The sequence below is a fragment of the Nuphar pumila genome, chromosome 8 (assembly GCF_984573655.1).
Source record: "Nuphar pumila chromosome 8, dmNupPumi1.hap1.1, whole genome shotgun sequence".
Taxonomy (NCBI): Eukaryota; Viridiplantae; Streptophyta; class Magnoliopsida; order Nymphaeales; family Nymphaeaceae; genus Nuphar; species Nuphar pumila.
Window position 1 is genome coordinate 127,574,236 of NC_143256.1, and position 16,186 is coordinate 127,590,421.

General features: G+C 35.2%; 1 protein-coding gene across 2 annotated transcripts in view; it reads right to left on the bottom strand.

Annotated features, from left to right (window-relative positions):
• Window positions 1–953: 953 nt before the first annotated feature.
• EMB2247 (protein EMBRYO DEFECTIVE 2247) overlaps window positions 954–16,186 on the bottom strand; it is a 113,998-nt gene continuing 98,765 nt past the window's right edge. Inside the window, exons 16-27 of one of the 2 annotated variants that reach the window (XM_090016737.1) lie at window positions 14,054–14,143; window positions 13,696–13,807; window positions 13,007–13,117; window positions 12,783–12,920; window positions 11,405–11,455; window positions 11,208–11,320; window positions 4,524–4,671; window positions 3,612–3,716; window positions 3,392–3,493; window positions 1,911–1,983; window positions 1,362–1,510; window positions 954–1,191 (exon numbers count right to left, since the gene is read on the bottom strand). In XM_090016737.1, coding sequence (XP_089872863.1) covers window positions 1,063–1,191; window positions 1,362–1,510; window positions 1,911–1,983; window positions 3,392–3,493; window positions 3,612–3,716; window positions 4,524–4,671; window positions 11,208–11,320; window positions 11,405–11,455; window positions 12,783–12,920; window positions 13,007–13,117; window positions 13,696–13,807; window positions 14,054–14,143 — 1,321 coding nt within the window. In that variant the 3' untranslated portion in view covers window positions 954–1,062. Of the gene's footprint in view, window positions 1,192–1,361; window positions 1,529–1,910; window positions 1,984–3,391; window positions 3,494–3,611; window positions 3,717–4,523; window positions 4,672–11,207; window positions 11,321–11,404; window positions 11,456–12,782; window positions 12,921–13,006; window positions 13,118–13,695; window positions 13,808–14,053; window positions 14,144–16,186 lie in introns of both variants that reach the window. The other variant, XM_090016736.1, reaches the window with a different exon arrangement.

Below are 16,186 nucleotides of genomic sequence, written 5' to 3' on the forward strand. Positions count from 1 at the left end.
AAAAAATAGTAGGAATTGACTCTTTGGGCGTACTTTTCAACATAAAAATATGATTTGTGAGTTGAAATTTTGGTACATTGTAAGCTGATTTTTCAATGGCTGTAAAATCTTACATACACGATAGAATGACATGATCTAAGAACCGATTTCTATATACACATCTGGAGGATCGGATGCGCAGAAAACATTAAAAATTTATAAATATTGCAGTTTTTTACTAGGAGGTTTCTTACCCAAGAGGGTAGCAAACATTAACACACATATATAGAGAGAGAGAGGGAGAGAGGAAGAGAGAAGGTGGTAGCTGCTAACCACTATTCTAACTAACTGAGCTTTCGAAGAGTTTTTTCATGTTTTACTTAAATCTGACCGTACAGATGTGTTCTAGATGCTTGACTTTATAAGAATCAATACTTTGATCATCTGATTCCAATATGCAGGTAGGTTTTTATAAGGTTTAAAAAATTGATGGTCTAAGATTTTTCTAAATATTCAAAGCTTAAAAATCATGCTTTTTATTGAAAAATATGATCCAAATATCGTTTCCTAGTAAATTGACTATGCTGAACACATCTGTACGGTCAGATTTAAGTTAAACATGAAAAAAACCTTCGAAAGCCCGGTTAGCTGAGCGTTTAGCTAGAAAAGTGGTTAGCAGCTCTCTCTCTCTCTCTCTATATATATATATATATATATATATATATATATATATAACCAAAAGTTTTCTCATCCAATTATATTATGCATTTAACTTTAGAATTGCAGAGGAGCTTGTACTCTTGCAGCCGAGATTGAAAATCAACTGCTATTCCTTAGAAAAGCTCCATTGTTTCAGTCTTTTTCATTGGAAGGATCTTTTGTGCCTAAATATAACGGATTGAACTTAGTTGATGCAGGTGTGCAGTACCGTGTAATTTCATAGACTGATCCAAGTTGAGGCAACACATGGTAAATTCAAAAGTCAGCATGCTGTTTTACTATACAAAAAATTTGACCTCTTTTATGTCAATAATTTAATAAAAAAATACATGAGAAAAGAATAAATTTTCAAACTTGAAGGTTTTATTCCGAAACCAAAACTGTTGATTTGAGAAGCACTAACCTGTTTTTCGTCAGTGTGATCTTCTCTTCTGCCTCAACTGCCTTTTCCTTCACCCCACGAACAACCGCCTCTGGAGCTTTCTCCACAAACTGCAAAAGTCGAGACTGTTAATGGGGCAAGTCCACCCAAATAATCAACTATGAACTTACTAGACGATCACAGGCAATCACCCTAACCAACCACATACAAGCAAGAGAGAGAGAGAGAGAGAGAGAGAGAGAGAGAGAGAGAGAGAGAGAGAGAGAGAGAGAGAGACGACCTGAGGAGAGTTGAGGCGAGCAACAAGTGAGTCATATTCAGATTGCATCTTGGAAAGGCGCTTAGAAAGACGCTGAACTTCAGTGGCGATATCGACCATATCTGCAAGAGGGAGGTAAGCCTCCAAGCCTTCCCCAGCAACGACATGAACTGATTGATTTACATATTCTGAATGATCAGTGGAGAAAATAAACAGGTAAATTAGAGCATAATAAATACACCATGCCAAATACAAGAGCATGTTAATTCTGAAGAAAAAAAAAGTATCTCCATTCACCTCCAAGCCCAAAAGCTGTGCAAATATAAAATACAAAGAACCGATGGTTTTTCTTCAAAAGACATTTGGAATAAGAACTCCCACCTTATGATTAGGACCAGAACCTTTAGGCATTTCCTAAGTAACCTAAGGATAAAGGTGAATTGGGCAATGAGAGAAAGCCAATCAGAATCTCAAAGTCTAGTCTAGTTTTATATTTGTGTGACAACCGAATCAAGTTGAGTTGTCAACTCACTCGCATGTTTAGCACTGGATTAAACTGAATACACATACCAGGAAGGGTATTTGTGAATTGAACATTTTGAATATCAAGCCTGGACAAAAGTGCCAATACTTCTTTCTCCATCTGCAAAAGAATAGATTGTCATTAAAACCTTATAAATAAATAAATAAACTTATCCTTAAGACTATTCTCTCTCTCCCTCGCGACAATATAGGTGAGTTTTTCTAAGGATAATTTTAAAATAAGTGGTTGTTTGAACAATAGAGAAATTTAAAAGTAATTTTTTGAGGGAAATGTTGTAATGTAAATGATATTTGATTGCACCACGCACGTCGTGAGAGAGAGAGAGTTGTTATCATCAATGGCTTTTAAAAACAATATAACAAGCTTGTTGCTCCCCTAATAAACTTTAAGTATCATTGTATGATTCATAAAAGTAGAGTATAAAAAATGAAAAAGGGGAAACAAAAAACAGAACCAAATGATACAATTGAGGGAGACTTTGTTTGCACCATAGTGACAAATCTCGAGAGAAATTACCCGAAAGTTAAAATGGTAATTTCTCGCAAGTTTTTCGTCAAAAACATAAATGGTGTGTTTTAAACGTGATGTTTATGATTTTAACGGCTATTTTCATGAAATTTTTTTTTTTATTTTCAAATAAATTTAATTATATTTAATTACAAAATATTTTATATATTTTAATATTTCTTATTGCCAAGATTTTCCCGAAAAAAACATGAACTTTTCAAAACATTTTCAATTTCTCATGAGGGTTTTGCTGCGGACATTTTGCCATTTTAGCTTTTGTCACTATGGTTTGCATTACATGTAAAATTACTTGGTTATGCATAATCATGCCAAATTTAAGCAGCAGTGTGGCATTTTAAATTTGTGAGTGAAAAACTTCATGAATTCCTCAATGAGTCGATATCTACCATAAGCAATGGAATGAGCAATGATGTAATATATCAGCTCTAAAAAATTATGTGTCACTTGGAGCATATGAACTTGGCATCACCAAGGGTATCTAGTGGTTCCATAAAATCAAATCACTTGAAAATTTGTAATGGTAAGAATTCAAAAGAAAAAAGAAAAAAATAAGGGGTGAAACTTTTAGTTTAAAAAAATAAAATGTGAAACTTTTTAGAGAATTTATTTATAAGTGCCCTATCTGTTACCAATCAAGACATGTCCATTGAATATGGCAGGTGGCTTGATGGTCATAATATCTTAAATTAGGAATGTTGAGTTCATCTCATCAAGAGTGATTCCAGGCTATCCAAAACGACTAGAAACTTGAGAGTAGAAAGAAGAACAAACTCGCTCTCTCTCTCTCTCTCTCTCTCTCTCTCTCTCTCTCTACACACACACACATTTTGAACGGAATACTCGGTTGCTTTAGTTGCTCTTGAAAATTCTTTGAAAGAGGAGAAAATGAAAATTGGCACATAACTTCTTCAGAGTGGACACATTCAAAATTTCAAATTATATATATGGGAAGTCAAAATATTCCAGGGAAGAAGCTTACAGAGATGCTATGGAGGACCTCAGGACTAGCAAGAACAGTTGCAGATATTCTCTTTGCAGGTTCAACAGAATACTCAGCTCGAACATTCCTAATTGCTTTTGTCTATCCAACAGCATAGCATAGGTGGCACAATATTGACGCAATAATAAGATAATTACAGGAGATCAAATCTTGAAGGGCAGAGGAATGAAAAAGAGGCAGAAGGATGTCCAAAACTAACCAAAGACTGCAAAGTCTCAAAACTTTTCACGGATTTGATATCCCTTGGAAGTGATGTGCAGGGCCATGGTGACACCATAAGTGATGCTTTCCGATGAGGTAATGCCTACATAAAGAATAGCATAGTCACCCAAGCAAAATATTAAGACATTAAAAAAGACAGAACACAATCACCACACTGACATTTTCCAGCACTTCAAAAAATAATACAAGTTTATTGTATTGATTACATCATCGATGCCATGATGCCCAGACAGGCTAATGTGAAAGTTAGGGATGTCAACAGGTCGGACCTTTACAGGAACTGGGTGGTACCAGAAAGAATCAAACCCTGAGGTGCTGATACCAGGTCCAGGTTCAGATGGACCTAGCATGGAAAGGAATCATACCTGGGTCCGGGCATGGATCACATAAACCAGACCTGGTAAAATCATATCTTCTATATGTTTTTACATAGAAAAATTGCAGACGAACCTGGGTCTGGTATGGAATTTCAAAAACCATACCTAGGTCCAGAAACTAGATGGACCCTGTGGGTCTGAACCAAATAGCTAATCAGGGCTATTTCATGATTACCAAGCTTGAAGCATATTGAATCTCATCTGGGTCAGAATCGAGTCAACCTGATCCGTTGACAGGCCTAATACAATCACCAGAAGCATGAAATTTTCTCAAAATTCCCAAAAGCATAAAATAGGAGTTTTGTACAGGGTCTGTCATGTTTTCTTAGAACTCAAGAGTCAAAGTTTATGCAGTAACTCCCAGGCAAGGCCATGCGCTCTAAAATTTGTCACAGAACCACCATGCAACCAAGTAAAAGTCCAGATATCATCTTAAACCAATTGAACCAACGATAAAAATCAAACCAACCATCGTTAAATGTTTCTACTCTGCAAATAACATCAGTTTTTACCTGCCATAGTTGTTCAGTGACGTATGGCATAAAAGGATGTAGCAACTTCAGTACATTTTCAAAAGCATAGAGAAGCACTGCTCTTGCTACAGCAGCAACCGAAGGATCCTCAGCATTGTAAACACGAGCCTTACTGGCTTCAATATACCTAGAGAGGAAGTAAACAAAATCAATGTGTTCACAAATGCAAGACGATCCAACTATTCCCCGAAGAAAAATGTGTATGAAACTCGAGTTATGTTAATATATATAATATATATATGTACAGTTTTGCAGTTTTGTAATTTGTCACATCCACTAGGGGCATTTTGGTCATTTACTGCATGTAATAGTTACTGATCACTAAGAACAATTTTCTGTTTTTTATTATTTTTTTCCTTTTTTGTCTTTTTTGTCTGTTGTAATAGAGCATGGGCTCTATGGTCAAAAGACCATACCCAACGACTCTATTGGGAGCTCCCCAATAGAGCCCAATGATCACTAAAGTGTATATATATGGGTTGATCCCCTCTCGTGTATTCAATGCTTTTCTAAGCATTTTCTCAATACATTATTAATTAATTTTATGTGTTCCTGTTCTTCTTTCTGAGCATTTTGCTTAGCCCTTTATGGCTCTTTGTATCTTACTCATTAGTGGCTTCTTACTTGTGTGGTTGTGCACTCTTTATAGCCCCCCGTGGCATCTCTCTAGTGCACTTGACTTTCATTACATGGTATCAGAGCTCATTAGGTTCTTTTGATCTTGGAGGCTTTGTTCGTGGTGATCGTGAATCATGTGTTTGTAGTTAAAGCTTTTGGTGCTCTCTCTCTCTCTCTCTTTTTATTTATTCATTTCTCTTGTTCGTCATGGAGCATGAATCAAGAGTCAAGCTCGCCTTCAAACTCAATGAATCCAACTATATGATGTGGTCATCGGCAGAAGGTGTTGAAAAGACCCTTGAAGGAGATGATCATATTAAAGCTATCCATGAACATCAATTAAAGGTAGAAGATTGAAAAAACAATCGTGCTAAGATTTTAGCATGATTTATGAACAATGTTGACATAAAAATATGTGTCAATATTGCTAAGTTTAGAAAAGTCAATAAGACATGGTTCTTTCTTAAGGGTATGTATACCCCAAAAAAACCTTTGCTCAACAATATTTTTTACAAGACAAAATTAGAACCACTAAACAAGGGGACATGAATGTCCGTGATTATTTTAGTAATTTGTCTCTTCTTTGCGACAAATTAGCACTCCTTAAGCCAAAATAGGCGGTCACCGAAGATATTGATCTTAAAAGAGAGCAAGTTGAGAAGACACTTCTTTCAATTTCTTCATGGCCTAAGACCAAAATTTGAACAAATTAGGTCATCTCTTCTTCATAGGACTTCGGTTATGCCTCTAGAAGATGCTTTTACCGAGATATGCCAAGAGGAGACTCGTCTTGGTATGACTATTAAGGGTGAAGATGTTTTGGCAGTTACTAAGTTGGGTAACAATGTAAGGGCTTATAAGCCCCTGCACTTTGTAAGGCAAAATAACTATAATAGTGGATATAGGAAAGGTGTTATTTGTCATTTTTGTAATGAACCCGAACATATTAAACCGGTTTGCCCAAAGCTTAAAGGCAAAGTTACTTTCATTGAAGAAATTACAACAAAAAAGGAAGAATCTAGCATGGATGGAGGAAATATTAAAGACACTCTTAGTCAAATACCGGAGGCACTACATCAACTCCTCAAATCATCTTCTACTTCGGGTGGCACCATTGCATCTTCATCTCCAACAGGTATGCGGATTCTTGACAGTGGTGCTTTCTTTCATATGACCCCTTAAGAATTTCCCTTTTCAAAGTTTGCAATAATTTTATTTCATCTTATGTCTCAATCGTCAATGAAACCTCTTTAAAAATAAATAGTATAGAAACTCTTGATTCAAAATCTTCTAAAAGAATTTTTGTTCCAAAAATAAGGGTTATTCCAAAATTAAATTTAAATCTTTTCTCCGTCTCTCAAATTTTCAACCACGGATGTAAAGTCTTCTTCTCATCTAAAGATTGCACCATGCGGGATCTCCAGTCAGGGAAGCTGATTGGGCAAGGCCATAGGAGGGGCGATCTTTACTTCATGAACTTTTTGACTCTTCCACCTAACTCATTTTGTAATTATGTTAAAAACAAAAATATTGATACTTGGTATAAGAGACTTGGGCATCCTAATTTTTCAAAGATGCATCTCTTTTCTTTTTTGAAAAATATTTGTAATGAAAAGGATATATCTTGTAAAAATTGCATTTTTGAAAAATAAAAGCTATTACTTTTCCCCATAGATCATTTGTTTCTACTCGTCGAATTAGTGCATTCAGATGTATGGGACCCTTCACCGGTCATATCAAAAGGAAATTACTCTTATTACGCTATTTTTGTTAATGATTTCACTAAATATACATGGGTTTATTTTCTAAATTTTGAATCTGAAGTGTTCTCTTTTTTAGGGAATTTCATATAATGATTAAAAATCAATTTCTTAGCAACATGTCTATTCTCAGATCTAATTCAGTAAGGAAAATATGTCATGATTTTAAAAAATATTTGAAACAAAATGGCATTTATCATCAAAAGTCTTACGCTAGAACACCTCAACCAAATGGGTTAGCAGAAAGAAAACACACACACACACACACACACATATATATATATATATAATCATTTATGTCTATGGGGTATTTCAGTAATTTCATATAGTAGCCCAACAACTAGTTGGGCTGCCCCCACTCTCCTTGCTTATAAAGAGGGGGTTTCCCCTTGTATTTCTCAATGCTTTTTACAAGCATTTCAGGTGAATAAACACACTTTATATTTTATGTTCTCTTATGAGTTGTGATCTCTTTTATGAGATTGTAATTGGTCCATTAGAGACCCTATTGTGTTTGTGCACTTATGTAGCCCTTTGTTGGCATTGTGATTGTACACATCTTGTTTCATTACATGGTATCAGAGCCTATGGCTCTTGTATTTGAAAAGCATCTTGATGTGATCTTTGTGTGGTGGTGATCATCTTCTAGTCCTCCTCCTCAACGTGATTATCATCATGGGCGAAAGAGAATCCTCTTTTGTTATCTCCTACAAGCTCAACGAAAGCAACTATTTGATGTGCGCTACCGCCATGAAAAATCATTTGATGTGGGCTACCTCAATAGAAAATCACATCAAGGGAAAAAAGTTATGGGGTCTCGTTGGTGGAAACACTAATGAGCCCCAACTAAAGCTAGCAAGAAGAGGAGACCAAATCAAAGCTCTTTACGAACAAGAAAATGAGAAAGCTATGCAATAATAACAAGAAAAAATGGAGGATTGGAAGGTTAATAATGCCCAAATACTCTCATGGATTATGAATACCATGGAATTCAAAATTGCCACCAATATTATCAAATTCAAAAAGGCATGTAATGCATGGGTATTCCTAAAGAGCATGTTCATTCAAAAGGACATGGCTCTTTCTAGATCCGGTGCCACCGTCTCTTCCTCTTCTCCTTGTTAAGATTAATGTACCCTTTGTATATATGTATATATTTAAATATACATAAAATATATTATATAATATATATATAAAGTAAGTCAACTAAAGTTGACTTCTAATTGTTGGGAACTAAGCCCAACGGCTAGCATTTCTAGTCGTTGCTAGCCATTACTCTCTCTATCCTCTTTTTCCTATATTTTTTCCTCTTCTTTTCTCTATAAATTGGGATGGGTGTGTGCTTTGTAAGGCGAGAGAGTGATGGGTAGCATTAGGTATTTTATGTGTGTTTTGAAAGTTATGTAGTGAGGAATTTATGTAATTTCTTTTTTTTATCTTATTTATGTTCTTTATTAATGAAGATATTCATTCATGTTCAATGTGCATCACCTTTGTTGTTATGGCCTTGTTCAAATGCATTATGTTTCAACACTCGCGCTATTTCGTGACATGGTATCAGAGCTTGGCATCTTGGTCTTGGAATCTTGTTTGTGTTTGTTCTTTCAAAGAAAACTCATAATTGATATATGGCTTGGACTTGATGATCTCACATTCCGGTATGAGTTGCATATTTTGGTAAAGTGTCTGGTAAAAATCCAAAAAATGTTTTTTTGGTATTTTATGTTAAAAAATTGAACGTGTTTTTCAAATTAATTAAAACTAAGGCTTCCTTTTAAATCGCTTTTTAAATATATTATTGTTTTGTTGACTCGTGTGAGCATGTTGATTCAAAGTATATTTTGAGCATGCTAGTACTTTTGTTTTATCAAAGTATATTAAAAATTATGTACTAAGTAAATATGTGATTTCTTAAGGATCTTAAAATTATGATTACATGTTTTTCATATTTCTTGCACTTTAATGAATGAATAAAATATTTTTGTAATTGAGCCTAGTTGTGTATGCCCTTTTGTGGGCTTTGTTGGTGTGTCCTTCAACACTTGTTGTGTTTGTTCATTTAGAGCATTGGTGGACATTTTTGTTCTTGATTAAAGGCTCTTGATTTATTGCATTCTTATTAATTATAAATTACTTTATTGTACCCTCTTTGGTATGCACTCTTAGTGATTTTCATGTATCCCTAGAGGCCTTTGTGATCATCTCTTGACAAATACTTATATCATGTATCAAATGCCTCTTGCATGTATTGAGATAAATAAAAATATTATTTTTTATCCCTTGTTGTTATCCCCTTTTTGTGGGTGTTTGTGAGTGAACCCATTTGTGGTTCCTTGAGTGTTCATTTTGGTATTTTGGTGGAACTCTCTTGAGTGTCCACGTTGGGTGATTTAGTGAACATCTTTGAAGGAACTCATTTTCTTGTTTCTTTTCATGTTAAAACTTGTTTTTGAAAATTTTTTGCCGTTGAGTCTTTAGTGACTTTATATGTTTTGCCCATTGATGATTTATTGACTTTGGTACTTATGTCCTCTTGCAACTCTTAGTGGTTTATTTCTTTGATATTTCATATCATGATTCTTAGAGATTTTATACTTGTTGCATTGTGATAAAATTTCTTGTATGACATATGTGAGTTCATGATTAGAGATAATTCTGTATTAAACATCTATATGAAAGATCTTCATGAATCAGTACATGTATGCCTTAATTGTCTCATAGTAGATCCATGATTTCGATTAGCTTTTTAAAACTATTATTTTTGTCTCCATTGATTGGATCTTTGTGCATTGGTGCACGTGTTCTTTGATTGGTGAATTTATGAAAGGTAATCTAAAAATTTCATCTTCTCTACTGCATAAATTGAGAAATGATCCGTGTTGATTGCATGCTTGTTCAAATTTGTGAAATGGGCATGAGACATCATGTACTGCATATAATTTTGTCAAAAGACATATTGTCATGCATATGATTACACAAGGTTTTTACTTAACTTTATTGGACTTGATTTGAAACTTGCTTTTTCAAATTAGATATTTGATATGAACTCACCTATTTGGATTTGTCTTTGTTGTAATAGAGCATGGGCTCTATAGTCAAAATACCATAGAGTCGTAGGGAGCTCCCCAATGGAGCTCAATACTCTCTAAAGTGTATAAATAGGGATTGATCCCCTCTTTTGTATTAATGTTTTTCTAAGCATTTTCTCGATACATTATTGATTATTTTTTTATGTGTTTCTTGTTCTTCTTTGTGAGTATTGTGCTTAGCCCTTTGTGGCTCTTTATATCTTGCCCATTAGTGGCTTCTTACTTGTGTGGTTGTGCACTCTTTATAGCCCCTTGAGGCATCTTTCTTGTGCACTTGAGTTTCATTACAATTTAGCACAGCAATTTTTCAATCTTTAATCAAAGCAAAAAAATAAATAAGATGTTGAAGAGATTCAGGGTATAAAGATCCACATGAAGATAACGGGAGATAACTTCATTGAGTGGTGCAGACAATCCATTTAAAATGAGTCAGTTAAACAATATAGAAAAAATATAGAGATGCATTTAGGGCTACTAGTAGAGAAACTAACAGCTTGCACCCTCAAACTGCAAGTAACCAACCAAAACTAAAAGAAAGGCACAACTAGTTCAGCATAGCCTCCATGCATCTGTGAAAGAAGCCAGCATGAAGCTGATCTACAAAACCCATTTGTAGAGGTGGACACCCCTATAGGTATTGGAAATTTGGAATGAGAACTTTCAAAACTCTGCGAAAAAATGGAGAAAGATGTAAGCCAGTTTAGGAAAAAAAAAATTCCTTGACTGGTAACATCTCGTGTGTAATGAAACACTAATGAAAAGAGGCAATGTCACTAAGTGACTAAGAGATGCACAAGCATACAAGCAAAAGGCCACTAATGGGCAAAAATACAATAGGCCCCAAAGTGGCAATTGACAAAAGAGCTCTAAAAAATAGATAGAAATATTATTGAGAAAAGCTTAAACAAGCTTACAATAAGGTGGGGGAAAGCACCTTATTTATACACAAAAAGGAACCAAAAGGAGCTCCCATAGAGTTGGTGGGAGCCCCTCCAACCGTCATATTTATGACCGTTGGAGGGGTCCAACGACTCTATGGTGCACCCCATTTTACAAAAAAAGAAGAAAGAAATAAAAAAAATACGAAAATAAGAAGAAAGAGAAAAACATATCCCTAATGGATATGCGTATTTACAAGTGAAAAGACCAATTTACCCCTAGTGGGTATTACAATATATATAGACACATAGACATACCAGTCTGCAAAGTCACTCCAAAAGAAATCGTATATTGATCTTCCAACATCTCCAAAGAAAAAGCGGTCGTAACTTGAGGTTACAGTGTCAATTAGCTCATGAAGATTCGAAACCTGTTGATTATGCACATCCCAGAATCAGGCTGTTTGTATAGAGTAAGACATAAATTGATATATTTCATCACAAATTAGACTTACCACCCAACGTTCCGGTAAAGGCAGTCGGGTGAAGACATCCTCCACATCAAACTGAAAGATCATATAATGAACTAAGATTCGAGTATTTAGACTTCAACATTTATGACAAAAACTACAATAGAACATATGCCTGGACATACTCTACCGAGGGTCATTGCATTAGGAAACAGTTGGAGGAGTACCCTCCAAAGAAACTCATTAAACATCATGAACCTTAAATGTGAACAGCTACAGAAACCACAGGTCCAAAAGTAGAACGTAAGACCGTCTTGAGCAATGCTAACTCAAGCAACTATAACAGACCTAAATGACAAACATTTTGATGAACTTCAAGGACAAAAGAAGTGAGAACTATGCAAAAGGAACATATATTGAAATCCAACAATGAACAGTGCAAAACATTCAACCATGTAAGCAAAAAGGCAGTGAGCTGATATATAACAGTACCATGAAGCTTCCAATGTTACACATTCAACAATCACAACAGCTCATGCTATAAGTAATTGAGAATACATACACCTGGAGAAATAAAATCTACATATGTGGAGCAGTTAAACATAAGAAAGTAATCTATTTAGTACCAAGTAATCTATTTAGTACCTCCCACATAGCAACAAGAACAATGATAATGCTGACAATTATGATGATGATGATGATGCCAATGTTAAGGATTATATTAGTAACAGTAAAAGTAATGATAATAACTCGTAAATTTGAAAATTAATAAACAATTAAAATCATGAAAGGAAAAGAAATAAGGAACACTTCCAAGCATTTCTGATCAAAGAATTCAAGAAGAAAAACACATCCTTTATGTAATTACGGAGACAAGAAGAAGAAATATCTGGCAAAAGTTTTTTTGTTTTAGGTTTAAAAGGTGCATCACAATCTGGCAAATGACCCCAAGTTCAGTTGATTCTCACAGAAGCCCAAAACAACAGCACTGTTCCATAAAGCAAGGACTGAATGTGCCTATGGTTCCTAGGTCTACATAACATTATGAGACAAGCATATGAATATATGTAACAGGATTTCAAGCAAATTCGAGTAGTCTTGTTACTATTTTTTGGAAAATGAAAATCTCCATGGAAATCATATCCTTAGGGCTTGCCGCTTGACCCAAGCATTCAAGTTTTCATTGATTTAATAGCAAATCAAGAAAATAGCAACATAGTGATAATGATTTCAAATGCCAAGGGTACCTTATGTCATTCATTAAAGATGGTAGCACTTCAAGGTATATGCATAGGTCAATATCCATTTTACCAATGAATCATGTTATCAAAAAATTCAGAGAAACCAAATATCTTTTCATATATCTAGTCTAATGCAAATTTAACTAGAAGTAAATTTTCATGCAACTAAACAAAAATAGAACCTTGAAGCCCCACAAATTTTGCCAAGCAGAAAGGTCACTTTCTGAGGGTAAATTCTGAAGAACAAACTTTCCAGCATTCCAGAGTTTGTTTGTGAATGCCTTGTTTGAAGTCAACCTTTCAACTGATAGATTAAGGTCCTGAAATGGTAGAAACAATTTTTACATAGCAGAACAAGATTCCTGCACTGCAGTTGCAATTACTAAATTCCTGAATCATAACTCACCTGACCAGAAGTTCCAGATGCTAGAGTGAACCGTAAAGCATCTGCACCATACTCCTTGATACTGTCAATTGGATCTATGACATTTCCCAAAGTTTTGGACATTTTACGCCCCTGAGACATCCATATAGATAATAAAAAATTGCACGTCTATCCCCCAAAAAAGAAAAAAAAATGCAATAAAACCTAGATGACAAATAAAACATTGAAAATGCATATTTAAACGAAATAAAAGGTAGCACCTATGTGTATTGGCAGAACATATACACAGTAATAGTTTAGAACAGTAGCAAGAAGCAACACTGACAAACAGAGCATATCTGACAAGTGACAAATAATTTATATATTTATCTCTCAGAATATATTTAACAAAAAAGTTCATTCTTTGCATATATGCTTTAAGGAAAAATCATCATGGACTTCTAAAGATGGAAAGTTCCAAGATTCCTTTTGCAAGTGGCTGCCAGGATACACTACCACAGAAATACAAAATGGGTTGAACTCGTTGGAGCATATGCAATTGCACCCTTCAATGTGTCTCAATAGCACAAATCCTTAGGAGAAAGTAATGAACTGAAGCTTCTGTATCAACTTGGAGAAAATACAGTTCATAAATAAGGCAGGAACTTGATTTAAGTACATTAAGATCATTAAACTGTTGGTTGAACGTTTCACCTGGTCAATACACATACCTCAGAGTCACGAATCAGACCATGAAGGTATACATAAGAGAAGGGAACTTTGCCTGTAAACTCAATCCCCATCATAACCATCCGAGCCACCCAAAAGAACAAAATATCGTGCCTGCATTGCAAGAGAAAAATAAACTAGTTGAGGTGTTGAGGTCCTATAACAATAAAAATAGACACATGCACACATGTCCATGCTTGCATGCACAAACACGTTCAAGAGAAACTGAATGGCCCACATTGTTAGCACCAAATCATCCTATCCTGTGAATCAAGTCCAAATTTTCTATGCATTTCAGTGAGCTTATAAAGAAAAAATAAGCAGTTCCATTATGCATCACGCACTAAAACAAAAACATACCCAGTCTCAAGGACGGTAGTTGGATAAAAACGCCGAAAATCATCTGCCAATACATTGGGCCACCCAAGGGTGCTGAAGGGCCATAGTGAACTACAATGAAAGAAAAAGGTATAGAAATAAGTAATTTACCATAAGCAAGGGCAATTTAAAAAATAGAAGCTCCTTTTGTAAAGTAGACAACTAGACACGTTGTATATGTAAGCAGTGACTGAATACATAAGCACTTGCTGATCATCTATATCTGAATGGAGAAAGTATTTGCAGACAGTGGGAATTGAGGGAAAATATTCTACAATTTAGTGATATACAAAGTTAACTATTTGACAGTGGGAGCCGAGGATCAACTTAGGGTACATTTGAATACAAAGGAATTCTGAAGAAAGAGAATTCTAATTACTTATTCCTACCTGACACATCAGATTCATTTGTTTGGATCTGTTTTTAGGATTGATAATTAGATTTCTAAAGTGGGAACTCAAATTCTCTCCTTAGTCGGGACATTGAGGGCTCTCTCATCGTGTGACTCGAGTACCTACTCCTCTTTCTTCTTCTTCTTCTTCTTCTTCTTCTTCTTCTTCTTCTTCTTCTTCTTCTCTCAGCCTCTCTTTTAGCAAGCAAAAACCTAACTTGTCTATTTTCTGCTTTTTCTGTAGCTACTTGGGCTTTTTTGTTGAAATATTTGGTCGAATCATGGGAACATGCTCTGATTCTGATTCTTGAAGTTGAATCAGCGAGGATTTCTTCTCTGATCCAGAAATTTGTAAAGAATGATGTTTAATCTTATAACTAGTGTTCAGATTTTGAATAATTATAGATTCTGTTTATGAGATCATTTGTGCCATGGGGATGATGTTCTTGTCATTTTTTGTGGTGATTTCATTGTTCTGATGGGGGTTTGGATTTTGTTTCAGCAAGCAAGATTAAGAGTTCAGAAGATCCGGTTAATTTTCTGCCAAATTCTGGCTCAAAGTTGACCGGAAAACATTATCCCTCATTTGGTTTTCTAGCTAGAACAGAGAGTGAAGTTTGATGTTAACCACCTGAAAAGTGTACCAAAGAATTCCGCTGGTACCAGTGTTAAAAAATCGCTTTGAGGCAGAAAAATCATGCCTCGAAGCGAGGCGCGGGTATATTTGCCTTGAGGCCCACCTAGAAAGCGCAAGAGGGGCTGAGGTGTGCAACTCATGTGCATTAAGGCACGCTTTTGCCTCGAGGCTGTTAAATTGTGTGTGTGTGTGTGTGTGTATACTTTTTCTATTCTTTATCTTTCTTTCTTTTTATTTTATTTTATCTGATTCACTTTGAACTAGAACATTTTTCTATTTCTTTTTTTGAACTAGAGTTTGACTAGTCAACACAAGGTTGACTAGTTAAAAGAGACATTGGAGATTGCTCCAACAACTCTTTTGAGCTCTCCTCCTCTCCCTTGTATTTGTAATATAAATAGGGGTGATCCCCTCTCATTGTATTCAAGAATGTTTCTTGCATTTTTGTGAGGTTTCAATAAATTATTATTTTTACATATTGTGTTTGTCCCTTGTGGCATTTGGGAATGTGCCCATTAGTGGCTTTTGTGATTGTGCACCTTGTAACCCTTTAGTGGCATTGTATTTTGTGCACACTTCATTTTATTACATGGTATCAGAGCTTGGATGCTCTTGAATCCTTGAAGATTGCTGTCCTGTTTTCCGTGTTTATGAGAACAAGAAAGTATCTCTTACTCTTTGGTGATTTAAGTGATCGTGTGATCGTGCATTTGAAGACAAGAGTGGTTCATGGTTCTTGTTTGTGGTGTAGTGCATGTGTTTGTGCTCCTTTCCTCTATTCTCTTCTCTTTTCTCATCTCCTCTATATCTCTCTATCTCTTTAATCCCTTGTAAGAATGGATGACAATGAAAAAGTCATCATCATACCCATAAAACTCAACGATACTAATTTGTAACGTGGTCTTCAATTGTAAAGCACCATCTTTGGGGAAAGGGGTTGTGAGGACTAGCGGATGTCCAAACTAGTTCTCACCAAGGTAAAAAGCGAAAAAAGAATATCTCTCATGGATGATGAAAAAACCAAGGCTTTAGCCACTTATGAGAGAAAGTAGAAAGAATGGAGAATAGGACATGGAAAGATTATGGC